Below are 26,174 nucleotides of genomic sequence, written 5' to 3'. Positions count from 1 at the left end.
ATTTACCTTTATAAGAAACTGCCCAACAAGTTTTCCAAAGTAGTTATATCATTCTACTCTCCTTCTCTCAATGTATGAGAACTGCACATCATTCCCAATATTTGACTTTGAAATAGTATCTCATGATTTTATTACATTTTGCAAATGACAAATAACATTGACCACTTTTTCATATACTGTTGGCCATTTATATATATTCTCTTGGCAAATATCTGCTAGACTTTTGTCTTTTTTCATTGAATTATTTGTCCCTTGGGTGTGAATTCTTCATATGCTCTACATACAATTATGATGTTAGATATATGTACTACAACTATTTTCTGCTATTTCATTTTATTAATGAATTGTTATCAATGAATCTGCTATTCCCATTTTATTTTATTAATGGCATATTTTAATAAGCAAAAGGTTTTCATTTGATGCAGCCCAATTTATTTTATTTTTCTTTTTTATATTTAGTGTTTTTGTGTTATGACTATATTTATGTCTACCCTCAAAGTTAGGAAGATATTTTCTCATGTTTTATTCTAAACAGTTCATAATTTTAGTATTTATATTTAGAACTATACTCCATACCCAATTAATTTTTGTGAAATTGAGGTTCATATTTTCCACATATTTGCTCAATTTTTCCAGGACTATTTGCTGAAGAGATTTGTTTCCACTGAATTCATTGGTTGCATGTATTTAAAATCAATTAACCTTAGATGTATGAGTCTATTTCAGAACATTATATTTTCCATTGGTCGATATTTCTATCCTTGTGACAGTGCCAAGCTGTCTTGATGGTCATAACCTTATAGTAAGTTCGAAATCAAGTCTCCGAGTCCTTCATCTTTGTTCTGCTTTTTTTCAGTGTTGTTTGGCTATTCTGAGTTCTTTGTGTTTCCGCATAAATTTTAAAATAAGCTCCCCAATTTTTTAAAAGTCCTGCTGAGATTTTTATTAAAATTATATATACCAATTTGGGGGAAACTTTCATCTTTTCAGCACTCAATTTGCTAATCCATGAATGTAGCTCTCTGTTTAGATTTCCTTTAATAGCTGTCAGGAATATTTTGTAATTTCCTTTGGAAAGGCCTTAAACATCTTTTATTAATTTTATTTCTAAGCATTTTATGTTTCATTGCTATCATAAGTGGAGCTGTTATTTTTTTAAATTTATTTTCCAATTTTTGGACACTATAGTAATAAGATTGACTTTTATAAACTGACCTTAATGAAATCACTATATTAGTTCCTGTAATTGTGTTGGAATATCTTTATAGTTTTCCATGTGAACAAACATGTCTGAAAATAAAGAAAATTTCATTTTCTTTCTTTCCAAACTAATGATTTTTATTTGTTTCTCTTACCTTATGCACTGGTTAGAACTTACAGTATACTGTTGAATAAAAGTAGGAAAAATAGATATTCCTGCTTTGTCCTTATCTTAGGAGAAAACTGTTAACTAGTTCACCACCAAGTGTATGTGTTCTTAACCATAAGTGAAATCAAGTCGCTCAGTCGTGTCCAACTCTTTGCAAGCCCATGGACTATAGCCTACCAGGTTCCTCCATCCATGGGATTTTCCAGGCAAGAGTACTGGAGTGGCTTGCTATTTCCTTCTCCAGGGGATCTTCCTGACCCAGGGATCGAACCCAGGTCTCCCGCATTGTAGGCAGACGCTTCACCGTCTAAGCCACCGTCTGATAAGGGAAATACCCCTTATCAGATTGAGGAAGTGTCTACTGAGAGTTTAGTTGTAAATGGATGTTGAATTTTGCCATATGCTTTTTCTACACCAACTGAGATGATTAGATTATTTATGTTTTTTATTCTGTTCATGTGATGAATCATATTGATTGATCTTTGATTGTTGACCCTACCTTGATTTCCTGCAATGCATCCTACTTTATCATTATGTGTTAACATCAATATATTAACATTTAAATGGGGAATATTAATTTGTAAATTTCTTTTCTGTAATATCTTTGCCAACTTTTGGTACCAGACTTGAGCTAACTTCATAAAACAAGTTGGGAAAGGTTCATTTCTCCTCAATTTTCTGAGAGAATTTGTGTAAGATTGGCATTTATGATAGAATTCACCAGTTTTATCTGGACATAAAATTTTCTTTGTAGGAAAACTTATTAGTAATCAATTTAACTTCTTTGAAAGAAATGGAACTATTGAAACATTCTTTGTCTTCCTTATTTTCACATTTGGGCACTGTTTCTTTTTAGATTAAGTGTTGCAATATTCAACCATTTCTTATCAGAGTTTAGAGTTAATATACTATTTCATGAAAAATACAAGGAACTTGGAACAATACAATTGTACTTAGCACTTTCTAGCCTCTGTACTACTGTCATATATTTTATATCTATATATATTGTTAATTTCACAATAATGTTACATTATTTGTTTTTTTTTAATTTTATTTTATTTTTAAACTTTACATAATTGTATTAGTTTTGCCAAATATCAAAATGAATCCACCACAGGTATACATGTGTTCCCCATCCTGAACCCTCCTCCCTCCTCCCTCCCCATACCATCCCTCTGGGTCGTCCCAGTGAACCAGCCCCAAGCATCCAGTATCGTGCATTGAACCTGGACTGGCGACTCATTTCATACATGATATTTTACATGTTTCAATGCCCTTCTCCCAAATCTTCCCACCCTCTCCCTCTCCCATAGAGTCCATAAGACTGTTCTATACATCAGTGTCTCTTTTGCTGTCTCGTACACCAGGTTATTGTTACCATCTTTCTAAATTCCATATATATGCGTTATTATACTGTATTGGTGTTTTTCCTTCTGGCTTACTTCACTCTGTATAATAGGCTCCAGTTTCATCCACCTCATTAGAACTGATTCAAATGTTTTCTTTTTAATGGCTGAGTAATACTCCATTGTGTATATATACCACAGCTTTCTTATCCATTCATCTGCTGATGGACATCTAGGTTGCTTCCATGTCCTGGCTATTATAAACAGTGCTGCGATGAACATTGGGGTACACGTGTCTCTTTCCCTTCTGGTTTCCTCAGTGTGAATGCCCAGCAGTGGGATTGCTGGATCATAAGGCAGTTCTATTTCCAGATTTTTAAGGAATCTCCACACTGTTCTCCATAGTGGCTGTACTAGTTTGCATTCCCACCAACAGTGTAAGAGGGTTCCCTTTTCTCCACAACCTCTCCAGCATTTATTATTTGTAGACTTTTGGATCGCAGCCATTCTGACTGATGTGAAATGGTACCTCATAGTGGTTTTGATTTTCATTTCTCTGATAATGAGTGATGTTGAGCATCTTTTCATGTGTTTGTTAGCCCTTTGTATGTCTTCTTTGGAGAAATGTCTATTTAGTTATTATTTGTTTTTTAAAATCTTTTTTTTTTTTTGGTCACACTGTGTGGCATGCAGGATCTTAGTTCCCTGACCAGGGATTGAACCTGTCCCTCTGGCATTGGGAGCACAGAGTCTTAACTACTGGACTGCCAAGGAAGTCCTGAACAATCTTTATCTCTAAAGAATTTATGAAAAGAAAATAGGTGGTGTTTTTTATATTTATTATGGTACACCTATGGAGGAGCCTGGTGGGCTGCAGTCCATGGGGTTGCTAAGAGTCAGACACGACTGAGCAACTTCACTTTCACTTTTCACTTTCATGCATTGGAGAAGGAAATGGCAACCCACTCCAGTGTTCTTGCCTGGAGAATCCCAGGGACGGGGGAGCCTGGTGGGCTGCAGTCTACAGGGTCGAACAGAGTTGGACACGACTGAAGCGACTTAGCAGCAGCAGCAGCAGCAGCAATTGCTTCCTATAGATCTGAAATTCCACCTAGTATTATTTCCCTTTGGTCTAAGGAACTTCCTAAAACAACTTATCTGAACTTTTATATAGCTAGAAATATCCTTATTTTGCCTTCATTATTGAAGAATATTTTATATTATAAGGATTCAAAGCAGACAACTTTTCCCCTTCCAGAGTCTTAAATATATTATTCCAATGTCTTCTGGGTCACATAATTTCTGATGAGAAGTGATCTACTTCTCTGCATGCTTTCAAGATTTATTTGCCTTTGCTTTTCAGTCATTTTACCATGATGTCCCTAGATATGGTTTCCTTTGTACTTACTCTGCTTGAATTGGCTGAGTTTTTTAAGCCCAGAAGTTGATATGCTTTCCGACATTTTGGAATTTGGGGAATATTATTTCTTTAAGTATTTTTCAGCCAAATTCTTTCTCTCTTTTTGTTCTGAAACTCTAATTGCATATTTATTTGTCCCCTTGATATTGTCCCACAGGTCAACAAGACTTTGTTTCTGTTGTTTCAGACTGAATATTTTCTATTAATCTATCTTCAACTTCACCAACCTCTGCTTCTGCCATCTTCTATCTGCTATTAAGGCCATCCTTTAAAACTTTAAATTTGTACTTGTCAATTATAGTATTTTCATTTTGCTCTCTTTTCTAGTTTCCACTTCTCCACTAAAGTTATACATTTGTTCAATAATTATGATAGCATTTTTTGTTTAGCCCTTAAACATATTTACAAAAGCTGCTAAAAAGTCCTTTTCTGCTGGTTCCGATATCCGAGTCATCTTAGGGTCAATTTCCATTGACTGCCTTTTGTCTTGACTATGTGTCATGTTTTTCTTTTTCTGCGCTTTTGCAACAGGTTTTGAATGTAGGAAGGGTGCTTTTGAAAATAAGGTAGTTTATTTATTTATTGGGTTTCGATAACTTCCTCTGCTGCTGCTGCTAAGTCACTTCAGTCATGTCCGACTCTGTGCAACCCCATAGACTGCAGCCCACCAGGCTCCCCCTCCCTGGGATTCTCAAGGCAAGAACCCTGGAGTGGGTTGCCATTTCCTTCTCCAAAGCATGAAAGTGAAAGTGAAAGTGAAGTCGTGTCCGACTCTTAGCGACCCCATGGACTGCAGCCCACCAGGCTCCTCCATCCATGGGATTTTCCAGGCAAGAGTACTGGAGTAGGTTGCCATTGCCTTCTCCCTAACTTCCTCTGGCAAGCATTAATTTTAACTCTGTTACTCACTTAATTAGTTACTCTGTTAATTAGACAGATTAATCTCCAAATTTTTCTTCTCAGGCAGCACCAAAAATATCTGTTTAGTTCTTTCTAGAACTATCTAGCTATTTTCACAGTTTCCTTGGAGCTTCCTCCACATTAGCATAATTAAGGGGACATATAATAATTTAAGCAGAGTTTACCTATAAACCCCGTGTCTTCTATCTCTAAAGCTTCCTCATTTCTAGGCTTTTCCCCCTTAAAAATACCCAGCCATTCAGGCCAAATGAAATTCTGTCCTGTAACTTAAGACAGTGGAACTGTGGCCTTCTCAGTTCAGTTCAGTTCAGTTCAGTCGCTCAGTCGTGTCCGACTCTTTGCAACCCCATGAATTGAAGCACGCCAGGCCTCCCTGTCCATCACAAACTCCCAGAGTTCACTCAGACTCAAGTCCATCGAGTCAGTGATGCCATCCAGCCATCTCATCCTCTGTCATCCCCTTCTCCTCCTGCCCCTAATCCCTCCCAGCATCAGAGTCTTTTCCAATGAGTCAGCTCTTCGCATGAGGTGGCCAAAGTACTGGAGTTTCAGCTTCAGCATCATTCCCTCCAAAGAAATCCCAGGGCTGATCTCCTTCAGAATGGACTGGTTGGATCTCCTTGCAGTCCAAGGGACTCTCAAGAGTCTTCTCCAACACCACAGTTCAAAAGCATCAATTCTTCAGCACTCAGCCTTCTTCACAGTCCAACTCTCACATCCATACATGACCATAGGAAAAACTATAGCCTTAACTAGACAGACCTTTATTGGCAAAGTAATGTCTCTGCTTTTGAATATGCTATCTAGGTTGGTCATAACTTTCCTTCCAAGGAGTAAGCGTCTTTTAATTTCATGGCTGCAGTCACCATCTGCAGTGATTTTGGAGACCAAAAAAATAAAGTCTGACACTGTTTCCACTGTTTCCCCATCTATTTCCCATGAAGTGATGGGACCAAGTGCCATGATCTTTGTTTTCTGAACGTTGAGCTTTAAGCCAACCTTTTCACTCTCTTCTTTCACTTTCATCAAGAGGCTTTTTAGTTCCTCTTCACTTTCTGTCATAAGGGTGGTGTCATCTGCATATCTGAGGTTATTGATATTTCTCCCGGCAATCTTGATTCCAGCTTGTGTTTCTTCCAGCCCAGCATTTCTCATGATGTACTCTGCATATAAGTTAAATAAGCAGGGTGACAGTATACAACCTTGACGTACTCCTTTTCCTATTTGGAACCAGTCTGTTGTTCCATGTCCAGTTCTAACTGTTGCTTCCTGACCTGCATACAGATTTCTCAAGATGCAGATCAGGTGGCCTTCTATTAGATTCTAAATGCCCACCACAAAGTATCCTTAGATAAAACAAAACAAACAACATAGAAGGATCTAACCCACCCCTTTCCAAAGAATTAAATTCCCTTTAGTTTCTGCTTATTTTTTATTATTCTCCAATGCTTTTAAATAGTATTTTCAAAAATATCTTGTTTAAAGTTTATTGTAGATTTTTGTTGGGGTTAGTGTGATATAAGCTATTCTGGAACTGGAACATACTTTAAAAACTTTTTGTATCGAGATTTAGCTGATTAATAAACAGTGATAGCTTCAGGTGAACAGCAAAGGGACTCAGTCTTACATACATATGTATTCATTTTCCCAAACTCCACTCCCATCCAGCCTGCCACATAACACTGAGCAGAGTTCCACATGCTATACTGTAAGTCCTTGCTGGTTATCTATTTTTAATACAGCAGGGTGTACATGTAGGCTTCCCTGTTGGCTCGGTAGTAAAGAATTTGCCTGCAGTGTAAGAGACACAGGAGATGTGGGTTCCACCCCTGGAAGAATTTTTTGAAAGAGTACAATTTGGAGCTTTAGATGGAGCTGCATTGTAGGCAACATTCTTTTTCCTTGCATTTCCTGAAAGTCTGATCTTTTAGGGAATAGGAGATCACAGAAGTGACAGAATTCAGTTCCTAGAGCATTTAATCCAAGAAGCATAGGGAGAAGAGTTGATTTAACAATTTGTTGATCAATTAAAAGTGGAACTCAGCCAAAATTACCTATAAAAATTCCAAAATTACCTATTAAGTGTATTTTTTTAATATTTACTTATATGTGGGGTAGGTGGGGGGCAGGGGTTGTTTTTCCCTGGTGGATCAGACAGTAAAGATTCTACCTGCAATCTGGGAGACCTGGGTTCAATCCCTGGGTCAAGAAGATTCCCTGGAGGAGGAAATGGCAACCCATTCCAGTATTCTTGCCTGGAGAATCCCATGGACAGAGGAGCCTGGCGGGCTACAGTCTATGGGGTTGCAAAGTGTCAGACACGACTGAGTGATTTACACACACACACATTTTATTTTATGACTGCACTGGGCTTTAGTTGTGATGTGCAGCCTCAGTACTTTTGGCCCGAGGGTCCAGCTGCCCCAGGGCAGGTGGGAGCCTATTACTAGTTCCTCAAACAGGGACTGAATCTGCATCCCTGGCATTGGAAGACAGACTGTTAACCACTGGACCATCAGGGAAATCCCTGTAGTGTATATGGTTTCTTGTATATAATCCTTTAGATTAATTTAAACTTTTTTGTCAATATTTCTTTACATGCATTATTTTTTTCAATATATTTCTGCAGAACATCAAAAAAAAAAGAAAAAGAAATTAGCTTCCCACCTAAACAAACTATTTATCTTCTAATGATCAAGTCTAAAAGTTAAGAATGTTTCATTATTTTCATGCACATGTTTGACTATTTCAGGTTCACTTACATCTAGAGCTTGAGTAAATGAGCACATTAGAATGGCAGCAAAAAGCTATTTTATTTTAATTCTCTCTCTCTCAAACAACATATTAAAAAGCAGAGACATTACTTTGTCAACAGAGGTCCATCTAGTCAAGGCTATGGTTTTTCCAGTGGTCATGTATGGATGCAAGAGTTTGACTATAAAGAAAGCTGAGCACTGAAGAATTGATGCTTTTGAACTGTGGTGTTGGAGAAGACTCTTGAGAGTCCCTTGGACTGCAAGGAGATCCAACCAGTCCATCCTAAAGGAGATCAGCCCTGGGTGTGCACTGGAAGGACTGATGCTGAAGCTGAAACTCCAATACTTTTGCCACCTGATACAAAGAACTGACTCATTTGAAAAGACCTGATGCTGGGAAGGACTGAAGGCGGGAGGAGAAGGGGGTGACAGAGGATGAGGTGGTTGGATGGCATCACTGACTCAATGGACATGAGTTTGAGTAAACTCTGGGAGTTGGTGATAGACAGGGAGGCCTGGTGTGCTGCAGCCCATGGGGTCACAAAGAGTCAGACATGACTGAGCGACTGAACTGAACTGAACTGAACTCTCAAATGTGGATCTACTCTATGGACAAATTTAAAGCCACACAACTGAAATGTAGATGTGACGCTATTCCATTCTATACAATGATACTTGAATTAAGACAAATTCCTTTTTTGTTTTTACAGTGGGGCGCTTTTGGATATAGATTGCCTGAATTTTAATAAACTGCAAGAGAGGTATTTCCTCAAGACAAAGAAATTCTTACTGATTGGAGACAGTAAAATATGTGTGAAGCTTGAAAAAAAGAACATGACTTGCAGAAAAGTGAACATAGTCAAGATAGGTAAGAAGTTGTACGTGGGGATATGTTGTCATTTTTCTGATATCTGAAGACAGACAGATATCTGTGTCTAAAGTTTTGGGATGTTAAAAGTGAACAAATCATGAAAACTGTTTACAATAGAAAAGATCAAATTCTCTAATGCACATAATTTTTAAGAGAAATGAAAGTTTGAAGCTGATGTTATTAATTCTTACTGTGAGGGAACTCTGAGGGTCTTCAAATTCAGCTATGGAAAAGGGTGACTGGCACTCACAGCCTGCAGGAAGCGTTCATCTGTTTGAAGTGTCTAGCTGGAGCTGGGCCTCAAGTACTTTACTGACTCACATCCTTTCCTACCTCACTTTACCTTTTCCTGAATTCCTTATAATCTTCTCCCATATGCCTACTATATTCTGAATGTGTTTAGCTAAATTACCAAGTTGTTTTTTTAAGTAAATATACCTTTTAAAAAAAAAAAAAAAGAACTTTTTATTTTTCACTGGAGTATTGCTGATTAACAATGTTGTGATAGTTTCCAGTGAACAGTGAAGGGATTCAGCCATACATAAAAATATGCCTTTTGTGTTAGAATTCTCCAGAGGAAACTGAAACAATAAGATAGAGAGAGAAGGGGTGGAGAGATGAGAAAAATAAATTTATTTTAAGGAATCAACCATCATGGTTGTAGGAGCTGGAAGGTCTAAAGCCTATAGGGTGACCAAGAAGGCTAAAAATTCAAGCAAGAGTGGATATTTCAGAGGACAGGAAAGAGCTGAAATTCCAGAGGGCAGACCAGGAAGTCTTGAAACTCAAGTAGTGATTCTATGTTATATTCTTAGGACAGAATTGCTTCTTCTTCAGGGATTCTCAGTCCTTACTTTTAATGCCTTCATCTGATTGAATAAGGGCTACCAGATCTTAGAGAGTAATCCATTTTATTCAGTCTACTGATTGAAATGTTAGTCATGTCTTTAAAGGAGTTTCCAAGGTGGCGCATGGTAAAGAATCCTCCTGCCAAGCAGAAGACAGGGGTTCAATTCCTGGGTCAGGGAAGATTCCCCAGAGAAGGAAGCGGCAACCCACTCCAGTATTCTTGCCTGGGTAATCCCATGGATGGAGTGCCATTTCCTTCTCCAGGGGTTCTTCCTGACCTAGGGGTCATACTCATGTCTACTTCATTGGTAGGCAGACTCTTTACCACAAAACCACCTGGAAGCCAAGTTACGTCAGTATTAATTACCAGTTCTCCATTCAGTTACCAAACAAATAAATCAACCTGATAGATTGGGAGTATAGACACAAAACGTTTTTTTCCCATTACTTACAGATTTATGACACTGAGGTGACTAAGGTTCTTCTTCAAAACCTCAGAGATACCCTGGTGGAGGGGAAATGTCTAAGCCAGTTTTGATATGTTGGTGCAATGGAATCCTAACTTCTTGTATTCATTCTGCCTGTGGAAATTGACAAGTGAAACAACACATGTAGGGGGAAACTATTCAAAGTGATTGAAGGGTGCCTTTTTATTTATTTATTTATTTTTGCTGGTTTTAAATACTATGGCTCTGTCTCTCCCTATTTGCAACCCCTTCCTTCACCCTTCTGAAAGAAAATTAAGGTAAGGGAGTAATAGTCATTAGAGACGACAAAGAGAAACTTGGAGCCTAGTTCTCAGCTTTGTACCACTAAGATGGAAGATGATAAAGAGTGAACACAGAAGTTTCATGTGTGAACAAGCATCATGTGAAAAAGCAGAAGTAGAGTAGAAAAGAGGCTGTAGACACAACCAGTGTGAGTGTCTCAGATGGGTGGCATGACTGGGTGTCTCTGAGTCTGGGACACAAGCAAGCTGCATTTTGGTCATTTGGAGGCTTGGCCTCTATGGATGGATGTTCGGTTTGTGCACAGGGCACTATATCTAAAGGTTCACCATTTACATTGCAAATCCATGTTCAGTCCTGGAGAGCAGGCAGAGAGGGCAGAGACTCTGTCCTGTGCCAGAGTCCTGGAACCCCAGAGGAGAGCCCTTTCCTACAGAAACCTACCCAGCTCATAGGACTCACAGGCCTCTTAGAGCTAGAGCCTATGAACACTCAGGGCACACTCCCAGGCTCCTGATGGCACCCTGTCCCCTGGGAAGCCCCCAAATTTCATATACCCAGCGCTTTTAGAAGTCCACATTCCATGCCACCCAGCAGACAGCAAACCTGACCGGTTGCCTCCTCTGAGGGGCCAGGGCAGAGACAGCATGTGCACCCCACTGGTAGCATGGGTCTGTGAAGGGGTGGTATGAGCACCTCAGGGCTTCAGAAAGCACAGCCGGGCAAGGATGAGTGGTGGTGAAGACATGTCTCCCCGTAGCGTCTTCTTCTGGTTCCTAATGTGACATCTCTTTACTAGAACTGTCATTTAACTAAACTGAAATTGGATGCTTCTGATTACTCCCCAGAGCCCAGCTCCCCAGAAGCCAGCTGCCCTGTCACTTACACTCCCTTCTCTGGGTGTGAGCCCCCAGTATGTCTGGAGGGACAGTTTTCTATTTCTCTCCTTTTCTTGTCAAGGTAAATTGATATAATAGTTCAGGTTGTGTCAAGAATAAATGAAGTTTTTTAAATGTTGCTTGAGGAATGAACATCTTTTTGCTCAAATGCATCCTTGAGGCTAGAAGCAGACCTGTGTGGGAGAGCCTGAGCAAGCCTGTGGGAGAGAGTGAGGCACAGAAATGAAAGCTAAATGAAGGAGAGCAAGTTCATTTGTATCGATTTTTTTTTTTTAGATTCCACATATAAGTGCTATCACGCATTTGTCTTTCTCTGTTTGACTTACTTCGCTTAGTATGATCATCTCCAGGGCCATCTGTGTTGCCGCAAATGGCATTATTTCACTCTTTTTAATGGCTGAGTAATATTCCATTGTGTATATGTATCACATCTTTATCCATTCATCTGTCAATGGACATTTAGATTGCTTCCATGTCTTGATTATAAACAATGCTGCAATGAACACTGGGGTGTATGTATCCTTTCAAACCAAGCTTTTCTCTGGATGTATACCCAGGAGTGGGATTGCTGGCTCATATGGTAGCTCTATTTTTAGCTTTTTGAAGGAACCTCCATACTGTTCTCCATACAAATGAACTTATTTACAAAACAGAAAGAGACTCACAGAATGAACTTAGAGAATAGATTTATGGTCACCAGGTGGGAAGTGTGAGGAGGAAGAATAGATTGGGAGGTTGGGATTGACATGTACACACTACTTTATTTAAAATAGATAATCAATAAGGAATTACTGTAAAAAAAATAAATAAAAATTTATTAAAAATAAATCAACTGAAGGAGAGCGAGACTCAGAATGAAACAGATTTAGATTTACACCCTAGCAGACTTGGGTTTGATTCCTGGGCCAGGAAAATCACCTGGAGAAGGGAATGGCTACCCACTCTAGTATTCTTGCCTGAAGAATTCCATGGACAGAGAAGCTGTCTGACGGCTACAATCCATGGAGTTGCAAAAAGTCGGACATGACTCAATGACTAACACTCTCTTTCAACTCATCTGAACTAGGGCCTGGAACTTCTTATTGGAGCTAATTAACCTCTTAGTTTCCTCATCAGTATAGTGGCTTAGGGTATTTCCCAGTGGCTCAGACGGTAAAGCATCTGCCTACAATGCGGGAGACCTGGATTCAATCCCTGGGTCAGGAAGATCCCCTGGAGAAGGAAATGGCAAGCCACTCCAGTACTCTTGCTTGGAAAATCCCATGGATGGAGGAACCTGGTAGGCTACAGTCCATGGGGTCGCAAAGAGTCGGACACGACTGAGCAATAGTGGCTTTGAGTAATCATTGACACGAGATGGTGTAAGTAAACTTGACACTGAGTATGTGTATAATCAACATTGGTCTGTTCTTCTCTCAATTCTTCCATTACTGAGAGGCCTTGGGAGATGGGAATGAGGCAAGGAATTCGGTATCAGAGGTTTTGTTGAGAATGTGACTTTTAATCACTGCCTTGAATGGCAAGAAGGAACTGGCTTGGCTGGTGTCAGGGGGCTGACAGTCTTCTCTGTTGGCCTGTTTCTCTACACCCACTGCCTTTCCTCCTGCTTCCCTTTGGGATATCTTGCCTTTTTATAGTACCTCTGAGGGTAAAAAAGAGTAAACTTGCTCTTGCACAAGATATCCAAGGATAAAGAAAGAACCACTTCCTCTTTTTCAGTACGTCTAGGGGAATCAAGGCTGGAAACACTTAGGCAACCACCACTACAAGCAAGTGATTATGACAAGAGAGTTAAACTTCAACATGTGAGCTCATTTAATGGGTCAGTAAGTCAGTCTTAAAGCCCAGCTCACATAGCCTGAAATCCAGCTCAATCTACTGAGTGAAATTGTGATGAACACACACTCTCTCACGAGCAATAAGTTTAGGTTAGATTTTAACCTGTGCAACCCCCAAGCTCTGTCTGAAATCAGCCATTCAAACAAGTAGCTGTCCCATCCCTAGACAACTAACTTCCCAGGCATTGGTGAAAGACCAGCAAAGAGGTCAAGATAGGGAAGCCCCAAGTCAAGGGTGGGAGGTAGCCTGACAGACATGCACTCCTAGGATTTCAGTACCTTTCTCAGAATTTGTTCAACCTGAAATAATATCTCTTCCTCCAACAACATTTCATATCTAATGCCTGTGATCCTAGGCAGGTATGCAGAAGGAAGAAGCCAGAGAGGAACTTAGAGCTAATGCAAACAAGACTGAAGGAGTGGGCAGCCTGAAGTCACACTGAAAGTTATGAGCCAGGGCTGGGATGCAAACACCCAGCTTCCATGTAGCTGAGATTAGGTGTATAAGGCCCCCAGTTTCATTGGAATAATGAATACTCAAAGTTCAAATACTCCTGCTTTGGGGTAGTTGGTAATAAGGTCTCTAGTACTCAAAAGGGGAAGAGAATGTGTTTTCATGTAAAATCAGTACCAGCAACTGTAACTAATAAGCCCTAAAACAGATTTCTCCAATAGAGTTTTTTTCTTGCTGATGTGAGAGCCAAAATGGGTGTTTCTAACCTGTGGGAGGTGCTCCTTTAAGCGACATTCAGGATTCCTTCATCCTGTGGCTCCACTCTCTTCCACCTATGATGCCAAGTAGCAGAAGGGGATCCAGCAGGTAGTCATGCATATGGGGTTTCTGGATCAGGATGGGAGATGGTACACATCACTTCCACCCACATCCTTCACAAGACCACACCCAACTTCAAGGGAGTCATGCTTTGAACTGGGAAGAATAAGAAATGTTTTTTACTGACCCAAGAAAGGAATGTGATTTTCAGAGTAGGTGAACTTTAAAATTTTTGTTTCCTTGATTACCCTATAGAATGACCTTATTTCTTTTTCCTTTCCAGTTAAACCTGAAGCTCCTTTTGACGTCAGAGTCGTCTATCGTGAGGGAGCAAATGACTTTGTGGTGACATTTAATACATCACACTTGCAGAAGAAGTATGTGAAAGTATTAATACATGAGGTAGCCTACCGTCAGGAAAAAAATGAAAATAATTGGATGGTATGTAGGTCAACTACATTTATGCATTGTAAAATTTATGCAGATGTGTATAAAAGTATCTTAATAAGTAAGTTATATGTATAGATTAAAGTAAAAACTATAAAATATATAAAACAATAAAATAGGAACTTCTTAATGCTATGTGTTTTACAATCTCAGAGGTACCTTTACCTGAGAAAGGTCCCTAGAAATTTTATGCTTGAAATGAACCTTTTATTTAAAAATCTCCCCAAAGTGTAAAAGGTTTAGGCTTCACAAAACCTGAATCTTCTCTGGCGCATTCTTGTCCTAGCTCTCATTTTTTTCCTTGCCCTATTTTTTGTCTTTATAATGTTTCTTAACGATTAACCATTATGGATTGAGACCACATTCATCCTCTCTATTTGGGAGCCTGAAAAAGAATCACATTTAGCACAACTCTCACAGGCAAACCAGGCAAAAAAATAAAAAGAAAGACAAGTCACCATGTTGTAGCCACGATCTGGTTTGATGGAGTTGTGGAAACAGCCTGAAGTAAGTAGGAGAGGAGATGCAATATGTCCTTCAATTTTTTCAAGTCTGAGTTCTTAAATCCTTGAAGTAACAGCTTAATTTTCATCCTTATAAGCTGGAGGGTTATTTAGACTCCATGAGTCGCTGCAGTTGGGATGGTCTGACTGGCTCCACAATCTGTATTGAGGAGAAAATGGAAGAGAATTAGAAGGTCTCAGGGCTTCAGGTTCCTCTGGAGTCACTGGCTTAACTTTCATCCTTTTTGTACCACACTGATAGAAGACAGATAACAGTTGCTTTCTCAGGGGGAAAGAGATCCTACTTATCCATACTATTTTCTTTTCTCAGGCCATGATCAGTCTTTTGTGTTTGCAATTTGCTACTATAAACTACTTCCATAAGTATAATGCCCACCCCAGACCTCCTTCTATCTCCATTGACACAACACACACAAACTAGTAGGAGCCCTTGAGCCTGTCCCCTTCTGGCGTTTATCTGAAAATTCCATCAGTGGGAAAGCAGAGAAAGGAATAATTCTGAATAAATGGTACCAGGACAATCAGTTAACTGGGAAAAATTAAGTTTAATGCTTAACTTGCCCCATATAACAAAAAAATTAAAATAGAAGATGATTTAAAGAAATCATGTAAAAGTGAAACTCCAAACAGGCTAAAAAGTTTATGGATAAATGTTTATATAATCCTAAGATGAAGAAGAACATTCTGAGCATAAAAGCAGTAAAAGAAAGCACAACATGGAAACATGTAACTATATAAAAATAAGTGTTTATAAGTATCAGCACATACAATAATCAAAATTGTAAAGCAAATTAGAAATTAGGTTTAAATTACCACACATACAACTGACAGATGGTTAGTATTCTTAAAAATATAAAGATGTCTTATAAAATATTGAGAAAAGGACAAATAAGGATGATAGAAAAATTAGTAAGGAAATTGGAAATGTCTCATGAAATAGGAAATATATAATTTAAATCAGTATAAAAAAACCAACAATCCAATAAATACAAAAGTAAATAACAATGGGCATTACTTCGTCCCCATCAAATTGATAGAGCACTTTTTCCTCTTAAGGATGATAGGCGGTGTTGGAAAGACTGTGTCTCTGTATTTGTTCATAATGAAAAATTACATCTCTCCAGAGGAAAATGATTCATGCTCAATAATCTTACCATTCCCTTTCATCTCTCCTTGGGATATGAAAAGGGAGAGAAAGAAAAAGAAGATACTGGAGTATAGAAAGTAAGGTGGGAGCCTGGGAGTGACTGATACCGGAGTGGGAGAGCCCAACTCACCTGAATGAAGATAGAGACCCATTGCCTCATTGCCCTCCTTGACCACCTGCAGCATCATTTGTGAGCTCACATGCTTGTTCTGCCCCAGTTCTGCTGCTGACCCCACCACATCAGAGCCCTTGTCTAACTAATGTGAGACAGCCTCAAGATAGTGCCCACATGACATAAGACACTCAGCTCAAAATGATTTGGGAGACATGGCCAGCGCCTCTTTTTCCACCTTAAAAATGTAGTGCCTTTTTTGCTCCTCAGCGTGTGAATTTAACCAGTACCAAGCTGACACTCCTACAGAGAAAACTACAACCCAATGCCATGTATGAGATTAAAGTTCGGTCCATCCCTTACGCCAACTATTTTGAAGGCTTCTGGAGTGAATGGAGTCCAAGTTTCCACTTTAGAACTCCGGAGACCAACGGCACAGGTGAGACATGACTAGAACTTGTTCCGCCTGTACTTTACCTGTCAAAGTGTGTGAGTGACAGTGAGAGCCAGAAAATGAACTGAACCCGCAAGTTAGGACTCCCAGAGGGCATTCTTACACTTTCTTTGAAAAATGACTTGCCGTCTTTGCCCCTTTGTGAAGAATGCAGACAGAGTGGGAGTAGGACTGTTAGTAGCTGCTCAGCTGATACAGGCTGTCAGGACTCTACTGTCCCTAGGAGCTCCTGGGGAGCCTCTTGTTCTGCACAAAAACACCACCACTGCCTCTAGTTTTACCAGTTCAGACTGGGATCCCAATGCCCCATATCTCTAAGGTCCTTCTAGGGAATACCTTTGCAGATGGCAGATCGGTAGGCTGATGTGGCTTTCCCATGCCTCTTTTTCTAGAAGAATGAAGATATCCCAGGGGTCTAAGAACTGACAACATCCACAAGAACCAAAGAACACAGCTCAGGCAGACCACTGGGGACCCAAAGCACCCCCCCCATATACCTTCCCTTTGGGGGGTGAGCGGAACCACTCTGCCATACTAGCCTCCTCTCATCACCCTGGGAATTTCTGAAGCCACTTTAGGGAAGAGCATCCCCTTATTATCCCTCGCTTGTAGCTTCTTTCTCATGATGGTGGGAGTCAGGCAGGGGGTACTTCTATCTTTAATGCTGAGTCCCTTTTAAATTTCAAGTAACAGCTGTTCTGGGCCTGGTCACCTAAGTCAGTGCTGAAACCGTGTACAAGCCCCTGTGTCCTTGTCTTTTGAAGTAAAAGACTGACTCAAGAGTTAACAATTGGCACATGTAAAGATGTAGAAACATAAAATAGCTGTTGGGCTGGGATGTGCATGAACGTTCAGTCATGTCCCACTCTTTGTGAACCTATGGACTGTAACCTGCCAGGTGCCTCTGTCCATAGGATTTTCCAGGCAAGAATACTAGAGTGGGTAGCCATTTCCTCCTCAGGGAATCTTCCCAACACAGGGATTGAACCCATGTCTCCTGCATTGGCAGGCAGATTCTTTACCACTGAGCCACCTGGGAAGCCGCTGAACTGGTGAACTGGAAACAATTTAGGTTACAAATCCACCACACAGCAGAATTAGCAACTCACAGTTTCCTGAAAGATACAGGTAAAGCCCTGACACACATTCCCAAGTTGTTTTTTAACAGGAAACAGATCTCCACCAGATGAAAACTGCCAACTTCCAGAACATAGATCCTAGACTGATTGGACCCAGAAGGTTGTGATGCTGACTCCCCATTACCTCATCACCAACCAATCAGAAGAATGTCCACAAGCTGATCATGTTCTGCTCTTTGATTACTATAAGACTTCTCATTCTCCCATTCAAGGCAGGTCACATAGTCTTGAGGGCATTAGCCCACTGTGACCCCCTTTGCCTGGCAAAACAATAAAATCTATCTTTTCTAATTCACCCAAAACACTCCGTGTTTCTATTCAGCACCAGTAAACAGAGGCTGAATTTCAGCAACAGTGCCACTTACTGAAGCTAAAATTCCCCCATAAAAGCCAGTACATCATCCTTTTTACTGAAAAGCAACTTTTAAGAAATATTAAATGGGCTCAAGTTATTCAATAAATTCAAAGCATTCTGAAAGTCTTCCCCATCACATGCTTAACAACTACTAACCAAGATCTGTCCTTGCCTTCCAGGGGAGACGGATCCTGTGTTACTAACTATCAGCATTCTGAGCTTCTTCTCTGTGGCTCTGATGGTCACTCTGGCCTGTGTCTTATGGAAAAAAAGGTGAATTTCTTTTGCTAATCAAGAGAGTGGTTATGGTTATTTGGGATTTCAGACAGAGCTCTAATCCTGTTTATGGATAAGAAAACTACAAAGGGAAATAAGGTATTTCAGGAATTACAGTGCCCATCCTCATCCTCAGGCACTGGTGAATTTCCATAGTTAATTTCACAAGAGGTAAAAATATATAAACTGAACACAAGACAAGCCCTCCCCTCAAACCTTTCTGCTAAAGTGTCCTAAGAGACTAAGAGTCATCCCTCCAGAATGTTTGTGCAAGCGAAGGCACCCTGGGAAAGGCAGATGTTTTTGAAGTCTTCAGCACACAAACTCAAGGCCCTTTTGCCTTCTGCCCCATGAGAAGGCCATACTTGTTTCATCATTTAGACACGACCCATCAGGTTATTAATGTCTTGGCAAGATGTCCTCAGAGTGTCACACATCCCCAAGATACTCCAGTTTGGAAAGTACCAACCTAAAGCAATTTCCCTGGGCAACTTAGAAAATACATCTCTCTTCCACCAAAATCAGCACAGAGGAGTTGCTACCAGTGAAGAGATGAGTAAAATGACAATGCCTATTGTGGAAAATAGATGAGCAGATCATATTTTACTTTCACAGCTACACCATTGCCGAGTCTCATTGTCCCTTTTCTCTGGGGCTCATTCCCAGGGGTATATTGTTCTTGTCTTGTTCACAGAGTAGATCACTGACCACGGTCTCTGGTCCAACCTCTCCATGGACCAATGTGACACTGAGGCCCAGAGAAAGCAGGTCATTTGTTCAAGGTCATCCACATAGTGTGGCAGAGCCAAGGGAAAAAATCTGTTCTTCTGACTGCTAGCTCAGAATAAGTGGGAAGATTCATGTGTCTGCTCCCTACTCCTTCATTTTATTGTCCATGTCCTCTTATTTCAGAATTAAACCTATTATATGGCCCAGTCTCCCTGATCATAAGAAGACTCTGGAACAACTGTGCAAGAAACCAAAAAAAGTGAGTGCTTCTGATACTTCTGTCACTCTGTCAAAAGCATCCCAATAGCCAAGAATGACATTGTAGGATTCGGACAGGCTGAACCTCAGGTGCTGGTCTTTTGTGCATCAGATAACTAGAGTCCCTCAAATGATGCCAATGGCAGGTTTCTAGAAGTAGGAAGCTAAAATGCAATACAAGTCTCAGAATTTCCTGGGCTCCCCCAGGGATGGAGGGCATGGCAAGTGGTCACTTTAGATGCTGAAATGTCACAACACCTCCAGAGGCAGAGGCAGCTAGAACGTGGGTAGTTCTCTGACATTCCCTGTAAACCCTTGTCAGAAAGTTCTTTAGCTCTTTTCCTAAACAGATCATTTGGTGATATATCTGTCTGGTGCAGTCTTAATGTCTTCTCTCTTTTTTGATGCAGAATTTGAATGTGAGTTTCAATCCTGAAAGTTTCCTGGACTGCCAGATTCATAAGGTGGATGGCATTCAAGCTAAAGATGAAGCAGAAGGCTTCCTGCAAGACCCTCTTCCTCCACAGCCAGAAGAGAGTGACAAGCAGAGGTTCAGAGCCGGGATGCAGGGTCCCAGCTGGCCCTCCGAGCAAGCAGGCATTACCCCTAAAATTTTCAGAGGAGAGTCACCATTCAGATGCCTGGCTGGGAATGCCAGTGTGTGTGATGCCCCTGGGCTCCTCTCCTCCAGGTCTCCTAATGGCAGGGAAGGTGGCAAGAGCAGACCTCTAGTGTACCAGGACCTGCTCCTCGGACCTGGAACTACAAACAGCTCCCTGCCCCCTCCGTTTCCATTCCAACCCGGAATCCTGACATTGAACCCTGTTGCCCAGGGGCAGCCCATCCTCACTTCCTTGGGATCAAGTCAAGAAGAAGCCTATGTCACCATGTCCAGCTTCTACCAAAACCAATGAGTTGTAAGAAACCCAAGATCAGAACCATCATGATGAACGAAGATGACTGAGTCCCACTCTCTCCCACAGCACAAACAAACAAATTGAATTCGACCCCTCTATGTGGTCACAGGATTCTGAAGCGGCACTTCTGTGGTAGGAGGCAGGAGACAGGGGCATTCTGATTCAGGCAATGCAATGATTCATTTCTTTCAGAAAGGAAAAAAGGGAAAGAGGGAAAGAAAGGATGGAGGAAATGCAGCGAGTTGGGGAGGACAGAAAGGGAGCAAGGGAAGAAAGAGGGAAAGGAGAACAGAATGTTAGATACCATGATCAGGACTCACTATGTCCACAGTCCTGTGCTACTCGCTCTGCACATCTTGTCTCTCTGCATCCTCACAGTAATCCTGGGAGGTGGGCTCAATTAGCATCATTCCCTGCATCACAGATGATGAAACTGTGGCTTAAATTAATCTGTCCATGTTCCCCACTCAGCAAGAGGTAGAATCAAGATTTGCTGCCCAGGAATCTAACTGGAGTCTCTTCCAAGTCATATGCCTTCCTCAGTCAGGGACTGTCCTACTCTCCAGTGCCAAGCTTCACCTAGATCCTGGTCACTCTATAATGTGGTTGTCTCCAACCTCTTTGGCACCAGAAACTGGATTCATGGAAGACAGTTTGTCCAAGGATGATGCGGTGGGGGTGGGAATGGTTTCAGGATGATTCAAGTGCATTGCATTTATTTTGCACTTTATTTCTGTTATGATCACATCAGCTCCACTTCAGATCATCAAGCATTAGATTATGGAGGTCGGGGACCCCTGGTATAATGTATTGTCCAAACTGGGTCACTTTTGCAAGTGAAAAGGAAAGTTGTATGTTATCACTCCAGGACAATAATTGTAAAGTGAAATGTCCCAGGAAAATGGGGACCTATGGTCTCTGGAACTAAAAGAGCTACAAGGAAGATGGTAGGGAGGAATGGTCTCATGATGTATGAAGCACCGCACCTGGCCATGTCTACAAAAAGCTACAAAGCCCATTTTATTCCATTTTTCTTAACAAGTGCTTAAAGGAGAATCAACTAGAAGCCCAGAATTTCTATTGTTACTTACTGTTAGGACCCTCTTGCTCCTCCCACCCAGTGGCCTCCCTTGATAATGGAAGAACCTCTTACTGACTCTGAACACTGGTGTATTTGAGCAACGAGCCAGGGCAAACTCTCCTCTGCGTGTAGAGACTCCCCAACCCAAATACACCTGCTGTCCCCAATTTCTACCAGTATGAACCAGTATGAACGCTGCCAAAAACTTCAGGGAGAAGGAATTACAAGCCCATGCTGCGCATAAGCCAATTGTGGCCATGTTCTTGAAGGTTTAGAGAATATATGATGTGTGTCCTCTTGCATTTCTTGGTCCAGATAAATAATTAGAGACTGTCTCAAGCCAAGACAGCAGAGCACTCAGGGGAGTGCAGTTGATCCCTTTTAACAGATCCCCAGACCACCCCCAACAAACCCTGACACTGGGTGTACACAGACCAAGAAGGACACCGGTCTAAGATCGATGTTGTTGTTTGGAAGTTGGTCCTTGTTGTTGTTTACATTTTGCATTTTTTTTTTGTTCTGTTTTCAGTTTGTTTGGGTAGGAGACTAAGTGTTTTTAATTTTTTTTAATTTTTGTGTTGGTTTTATTTTGTGATGTCTCTGAAGGGAGTTTTAAATAGTAGACTAATAGACCTTATCTTTGGCTTAGATCCCTAATGATAATCAGATCAGTGCAGAATTGTGCCTTCCAAGGCCTTTTCTCTGAATCAGTAGTAATGACTATAGTCCCATAATCCCTTAGATTTGCTCAGTGCTTTTGTGATTTTTCAAAACACTTCCATAAGCATTATCCATTTAGTTTTCTTGGTATGTATTTATGGAAATCTTGCTCTGTGCCAGCCACAGTGATCAAAGACAAGATTGGGACCCTGCCATTAAATATCTAATAAAAGGTAGCTTTAAAAAATGAGTGGTTATAATAACACAAAATGCTGTAATGGAGGCATGTTTAAAGTGCCATGTTGGAAGGCACATTTTCAGGGAAAATGCCACAAGAAGTGGTGCCCATCTGTGTGGAGGAAAAGCAGAATCTGCCTGGCATGTGAGCAGGAGACATTTGCCAACAGGTAGACGTGGGGTCTTTACCTTCTGGAGAAATGTGAACCAAGTCTCAAGGAACAGGTTATCACAGGAAACCTCACAAGCTAGCCCTCTTGCACCTTAGTCACAGAGGTCCTATTTACTTATTATCATTATCTTGCCTTATGTGAAAACTAGTACATGGACAGGACAGGTAAGTTACTCAACCTTACATGTCAAGTCAGGACTGGAAGGTGTAACTTTGTATCCCTCATGTAAATAAATCACCTCTCAAAGAAAGAAAGGGAGAGGTCTCAAGGAAGATCAAGTTCCCTCCAGCTTTAAAATGTTTTAATGTTGTTTGATGTAGATTATCATTTGAATTCAGTGTGTGAATGTCTCTGTTACCAGAGTTATATAAAATCTATGTATCATACTCTTATAATCATAACTGCTGCTAATGCTTGATTATGTACTCAGGGAAAATGTATAATGTAAGATGGCAAATTTGTTCTGACCAACCCCTTTTGGGATTTCATTAAGACAGAAAAACTCCTGGTCAGAGACAGTGTATAAATCAGAGATGTAAACTGTTAGTTCTTACAGCATGAAATGAAAATTGATAATTAGGCAGCAAAATTGGTCAATTAAACAACCATATCTGAAGCTAGAAGACCCTGGCTTACCCGATAGACACTTTACCTTCATTCTGATTTTCAGGGGAATTGGCTTCAGAAAAGTCAGGTATGGCCTGTTTCTGATGTACATACTTGTGTTTTTAGAGCATTTCAAGAGAGACTACAAGACTTGGAACTGGCCAGGAAGATGGTGAGCATATGTGATCAGATAGCTAGAATGATGCAGATTGGATGGCATTTCTGCCAGTCCAGTGGTTTTTCTTTAAAGGTATTCCATAAAATATCCATTGTTCACTACACTGAAAGTCTGTGATTTGACTGTGTACTTCCACATGCATTACAAACATTCTGCAGAGCTGCTAAGTATATTACATGTATCCAATGTGTGTTACAATCATATATTTAATTAAATGCTACAGAATTCTCTATGTCTGCCCTTGTCTTCCTGAAATAGGAATAGAATGCTAACTAGAATGGGCCACACTTCTCCTCAGCCACTGGAGACACAGCAGGGTCATTTGCTGTCATTTTATGGCCTCGGGTTTTCATAGGAAACTTTTTTCATCAGTTAAGCCATTCATTTGTAAATTAATGAATTAGCAATTTGTTGAGGATCTGCAATAACCTCAAATATGCAGATGACACCACCCTTATGGCAGAAAGTGAAGAGGAACTAAAAAGCCTCTTGATGAAAGTGAAAGAAGAGAGTAAAAAGGTTGGCTTAAAGCTCAACATTCAGAAAATGAAGATCATGGCATCTGGTCCCATCACTTCATGGGAAATAGATGGGGAAACAGTGGAAACAGTGTCAGACTTTACTTTTTTGGTCTCCAAAATCACTGCAGATGGTGACTGCAGCCATGAAATTAAAAGACACTTACTCCTTGGAAGGAAAGTTATGACCAACCTAGATAGCATATTCAAAAGCAGAGACATTACTTTGCCAACAAAGGTCTGTCTAGTCAAGGCTATGGTTTTTCCTATGGTCATGTATGGATGTGAGAGTTGGACTGTGAAGAAAGCTGAGTGCCAAAGAATTGATGCTTTTGAACTGTGGTGTTGGAGAAGACTCTTGAGAGTCCCTTGGACTGCAAGGAGATCCAACCAGTCCATTCTGAAGGAGATCAGCCCTGGGATTTCTTTGGAAGGAATGATGCTAAAGCTGAAACTCCAGTACTTTGGCCACCTCGTGCGAAGAGTTGACTCATCGGAAAAGACTCTGATGCTGGGAGGGATTAGGGGCAGGAGGAGAAGGGGACGACAGAGGATAAAATGGCTGGATGGCATCACTGACTCGAAGGACGTGAGTTTGAGTGAACTCCGGGAGTTGGTGATGGACAGGGAGGCCTGGCGTGCTGTAATTCATGGGGTTGTAAAGAATCGGACATGACTGAGTGACTGCACTGAACTGAACTGAGAATCTGCTCTGCATTACTTTGCCCTAGGCCGGACTATGGGGTTACAGAGATAAAATGGGATATTTCCAGCTCAAAATTGCACAGGGACGAAGACACAGAGCAACAATTAACAATGTTGTACAGAGCAATGAGTCAAAATATGAATTATGAACCTTAGTTTTAAGCAATAGAAGCTAACTCTGGCTAATTTGAGCAGAAAAGGAATCAATACTAAAGGAAATCAACCCTGAATATTCATTGGAAGGACTGATACTGAAGCTGAAGCTCCAATACTTTGACCACCTGATATTAAGAGCCAACTCAGTGGAAGAGACCCTGATGCTGGGAAAGATTGAGGGCAAGAGGAGAAGGGGGCAACAGAGCTTGAGATGGTTGGATGGTATTATGGACTCAATGGACATGAGTTTGAACAAAGTCTGGGAGATGGAGAAGGACAGGGACACCTGATGTGCTGCAGTCCATGGGGTCACAAAGAATCAGACACAAATGAGCCACTGAACAACAACCAAGAAGAAGTTGCATGAAGCCAGTGCAAAGTAGGTAGGAGAGTATCAGCTAACAGAGCCTGGAGCAGAGAGAGGGCATTTCCCAGCAGAGGAAACAGCTTGTTCAACAATGATGGAGCTGAGGCAGCCCCTGAACCATCTGAGGAGTTACAAATACAGGAGACGCTGTCTCCTTATCTCTCTCAGTTGGGAAGAGCAGGGTGTTGGCGGTTATTTCTTTAAGTTAGACACAGGACGCTTTCATGAAAAATAATACATAGCTACCTTGAATATCTTATTTAAATTTAAAACATATGAGTGCATGCCCATTCAGCCCTTTTTTACTACAAGGCCAAGGCTATTCCTCTGGGTCACTGATTGCAGTTCCACATTGTCTTTCTTAAGTGACATATGCCAGTAGCACCTCATCTACTCCTTCTAGTTTTGCTTTCTTTAAAATGGAAAAAGATTTTCAAACACTTTCCAAGATACCTAAGTGTAGATGCATATGTTTTTAAAGTGTCTCTCCACTCCAGTCTTTTACCATCACTTTTCCCACCCTGCTTGCTAGCAATAACCTTTCAACATGACTTCAGTGAGTCTTTTCAAACCATTTGAGGTAGTTTTCCAGGATCAGCAGCAGTCTTTCCATGCATACTTGCATTTCCCCAGCTTGCATCCTGTAATTACAGTATAAAGTCCAACAGGCCTAAATGAGTTTGGGAACACACAACTGACTTGGGTGAGTTTATATCTTACTTGTTTGGCCCTAGGAGAAAGCCTGACCACCCAAGTTCCAATATAGGAGTCAAAGTATCTCAGAGAGAGAGTGGAGTATGCCAGTTCATTCAACACATGCTTCAGTGGAAGCTGTCTTTGGGCATCTCCTTAACTTTGCATCCTTGGTCCAGAGAGTATGCTGAGTGATGCATGAGATGGTCCTTGGTAGTACTGGTGGGACCAGTGGTTAAGCATGTGGCATGCCAGTCTAAGCTTTTAGAAAAGCTGGAGGAAAATCTTCAAGAGACAGGAATATCAGACCACCTTACTTGCCTCCTGAGAAATCTGTATGCAGGTCAAGAAGCAACAGTTAGTACTGAACATAGAACAACAGATTGGTTCCAAATCAGGAAAGGAGTATGTCAAGGCTGTATATTGTCACCCTGCTTATTTAACTTATATGCAGAATACATCATGCAAAATGCCAGGCTGGGTGAAGCACAAGCTAGAATCAAGATTGCCAGGAGAAATATCAATAACCTTACCTACACAGATGACACCACTCTTATGGCAGAAAGTGAAGTAGAACTAAAGAGCCTTTTGATGAAAGTGAAAGAGTGGAAAAGGTGGCTTAAAACTCAACATTCAGAAAACTGAGATCATGGCATCTGGTCCCATCATTTCA

The 26,174-nt window shown here is 40.8% G+C and overlaps 1 protein-coding gene across 1 annotated transcript in view; it reads left to right on the top strand.

Moving 5' to 3' along the window:
• Positions 1-23,294, top strand: part of IL7R (interleukin 7 receptor) — a 35,737-nt gene extending 12,443 nt beyond the window's left edge. The window contains exons 3-8 of the mRNA XM_027520333.1: positions 8,523-8,680; positions 14,053-14,210; positions 16,270-16,438; positions 18,127-18,220; positions 19,136-19,211; positions 19,621-23,294. Of these exons, the coding sequence (XP_027376134.1) occupies positions 8,523-8,680; positions 14,053-14,210; positions 16,270-16,438; positions 18,127-18,220; positions 19,136-19,211; positions 19,621-20,124 (1,159 nt within the window). The 3' untranslated portion in view covers positions 20,125-23,294. The remainder of the gene's footprint in view (positions 1-8,522; positions 8,681-14,052; positions 14,211-16,269; positions 16,439-18,126; positions 18,221-19,135; positions 19,212-19,620) is intronic.
• Positions 23,295-26,174: the final 2,880 nt, after the last annotated feature.

The sequence above is a fragment of the Bos indicus x Bos taurus genome, chromosome 20 (genome assembly GCF_003369695.1).
Source record: "Bos indicus x Bos taurus breed Angus x Brahman F1 hybrid chromosome 20, Bos_hybrid_MaternalHap_v2.0, whole genome shotgun sequence".
Taxonomy (NCBI): domain Eukaryota; kingdom Metazoa; phylum Chordata; class Mammalia; order Artiodactyla; family Bovidae; genus Bos; species Bos indicus x Bos taurus.
Note: the sequence above shows the minus strand (reverse complement) of the source record. Positions and strands in the feature narration are given on the sequence as shown.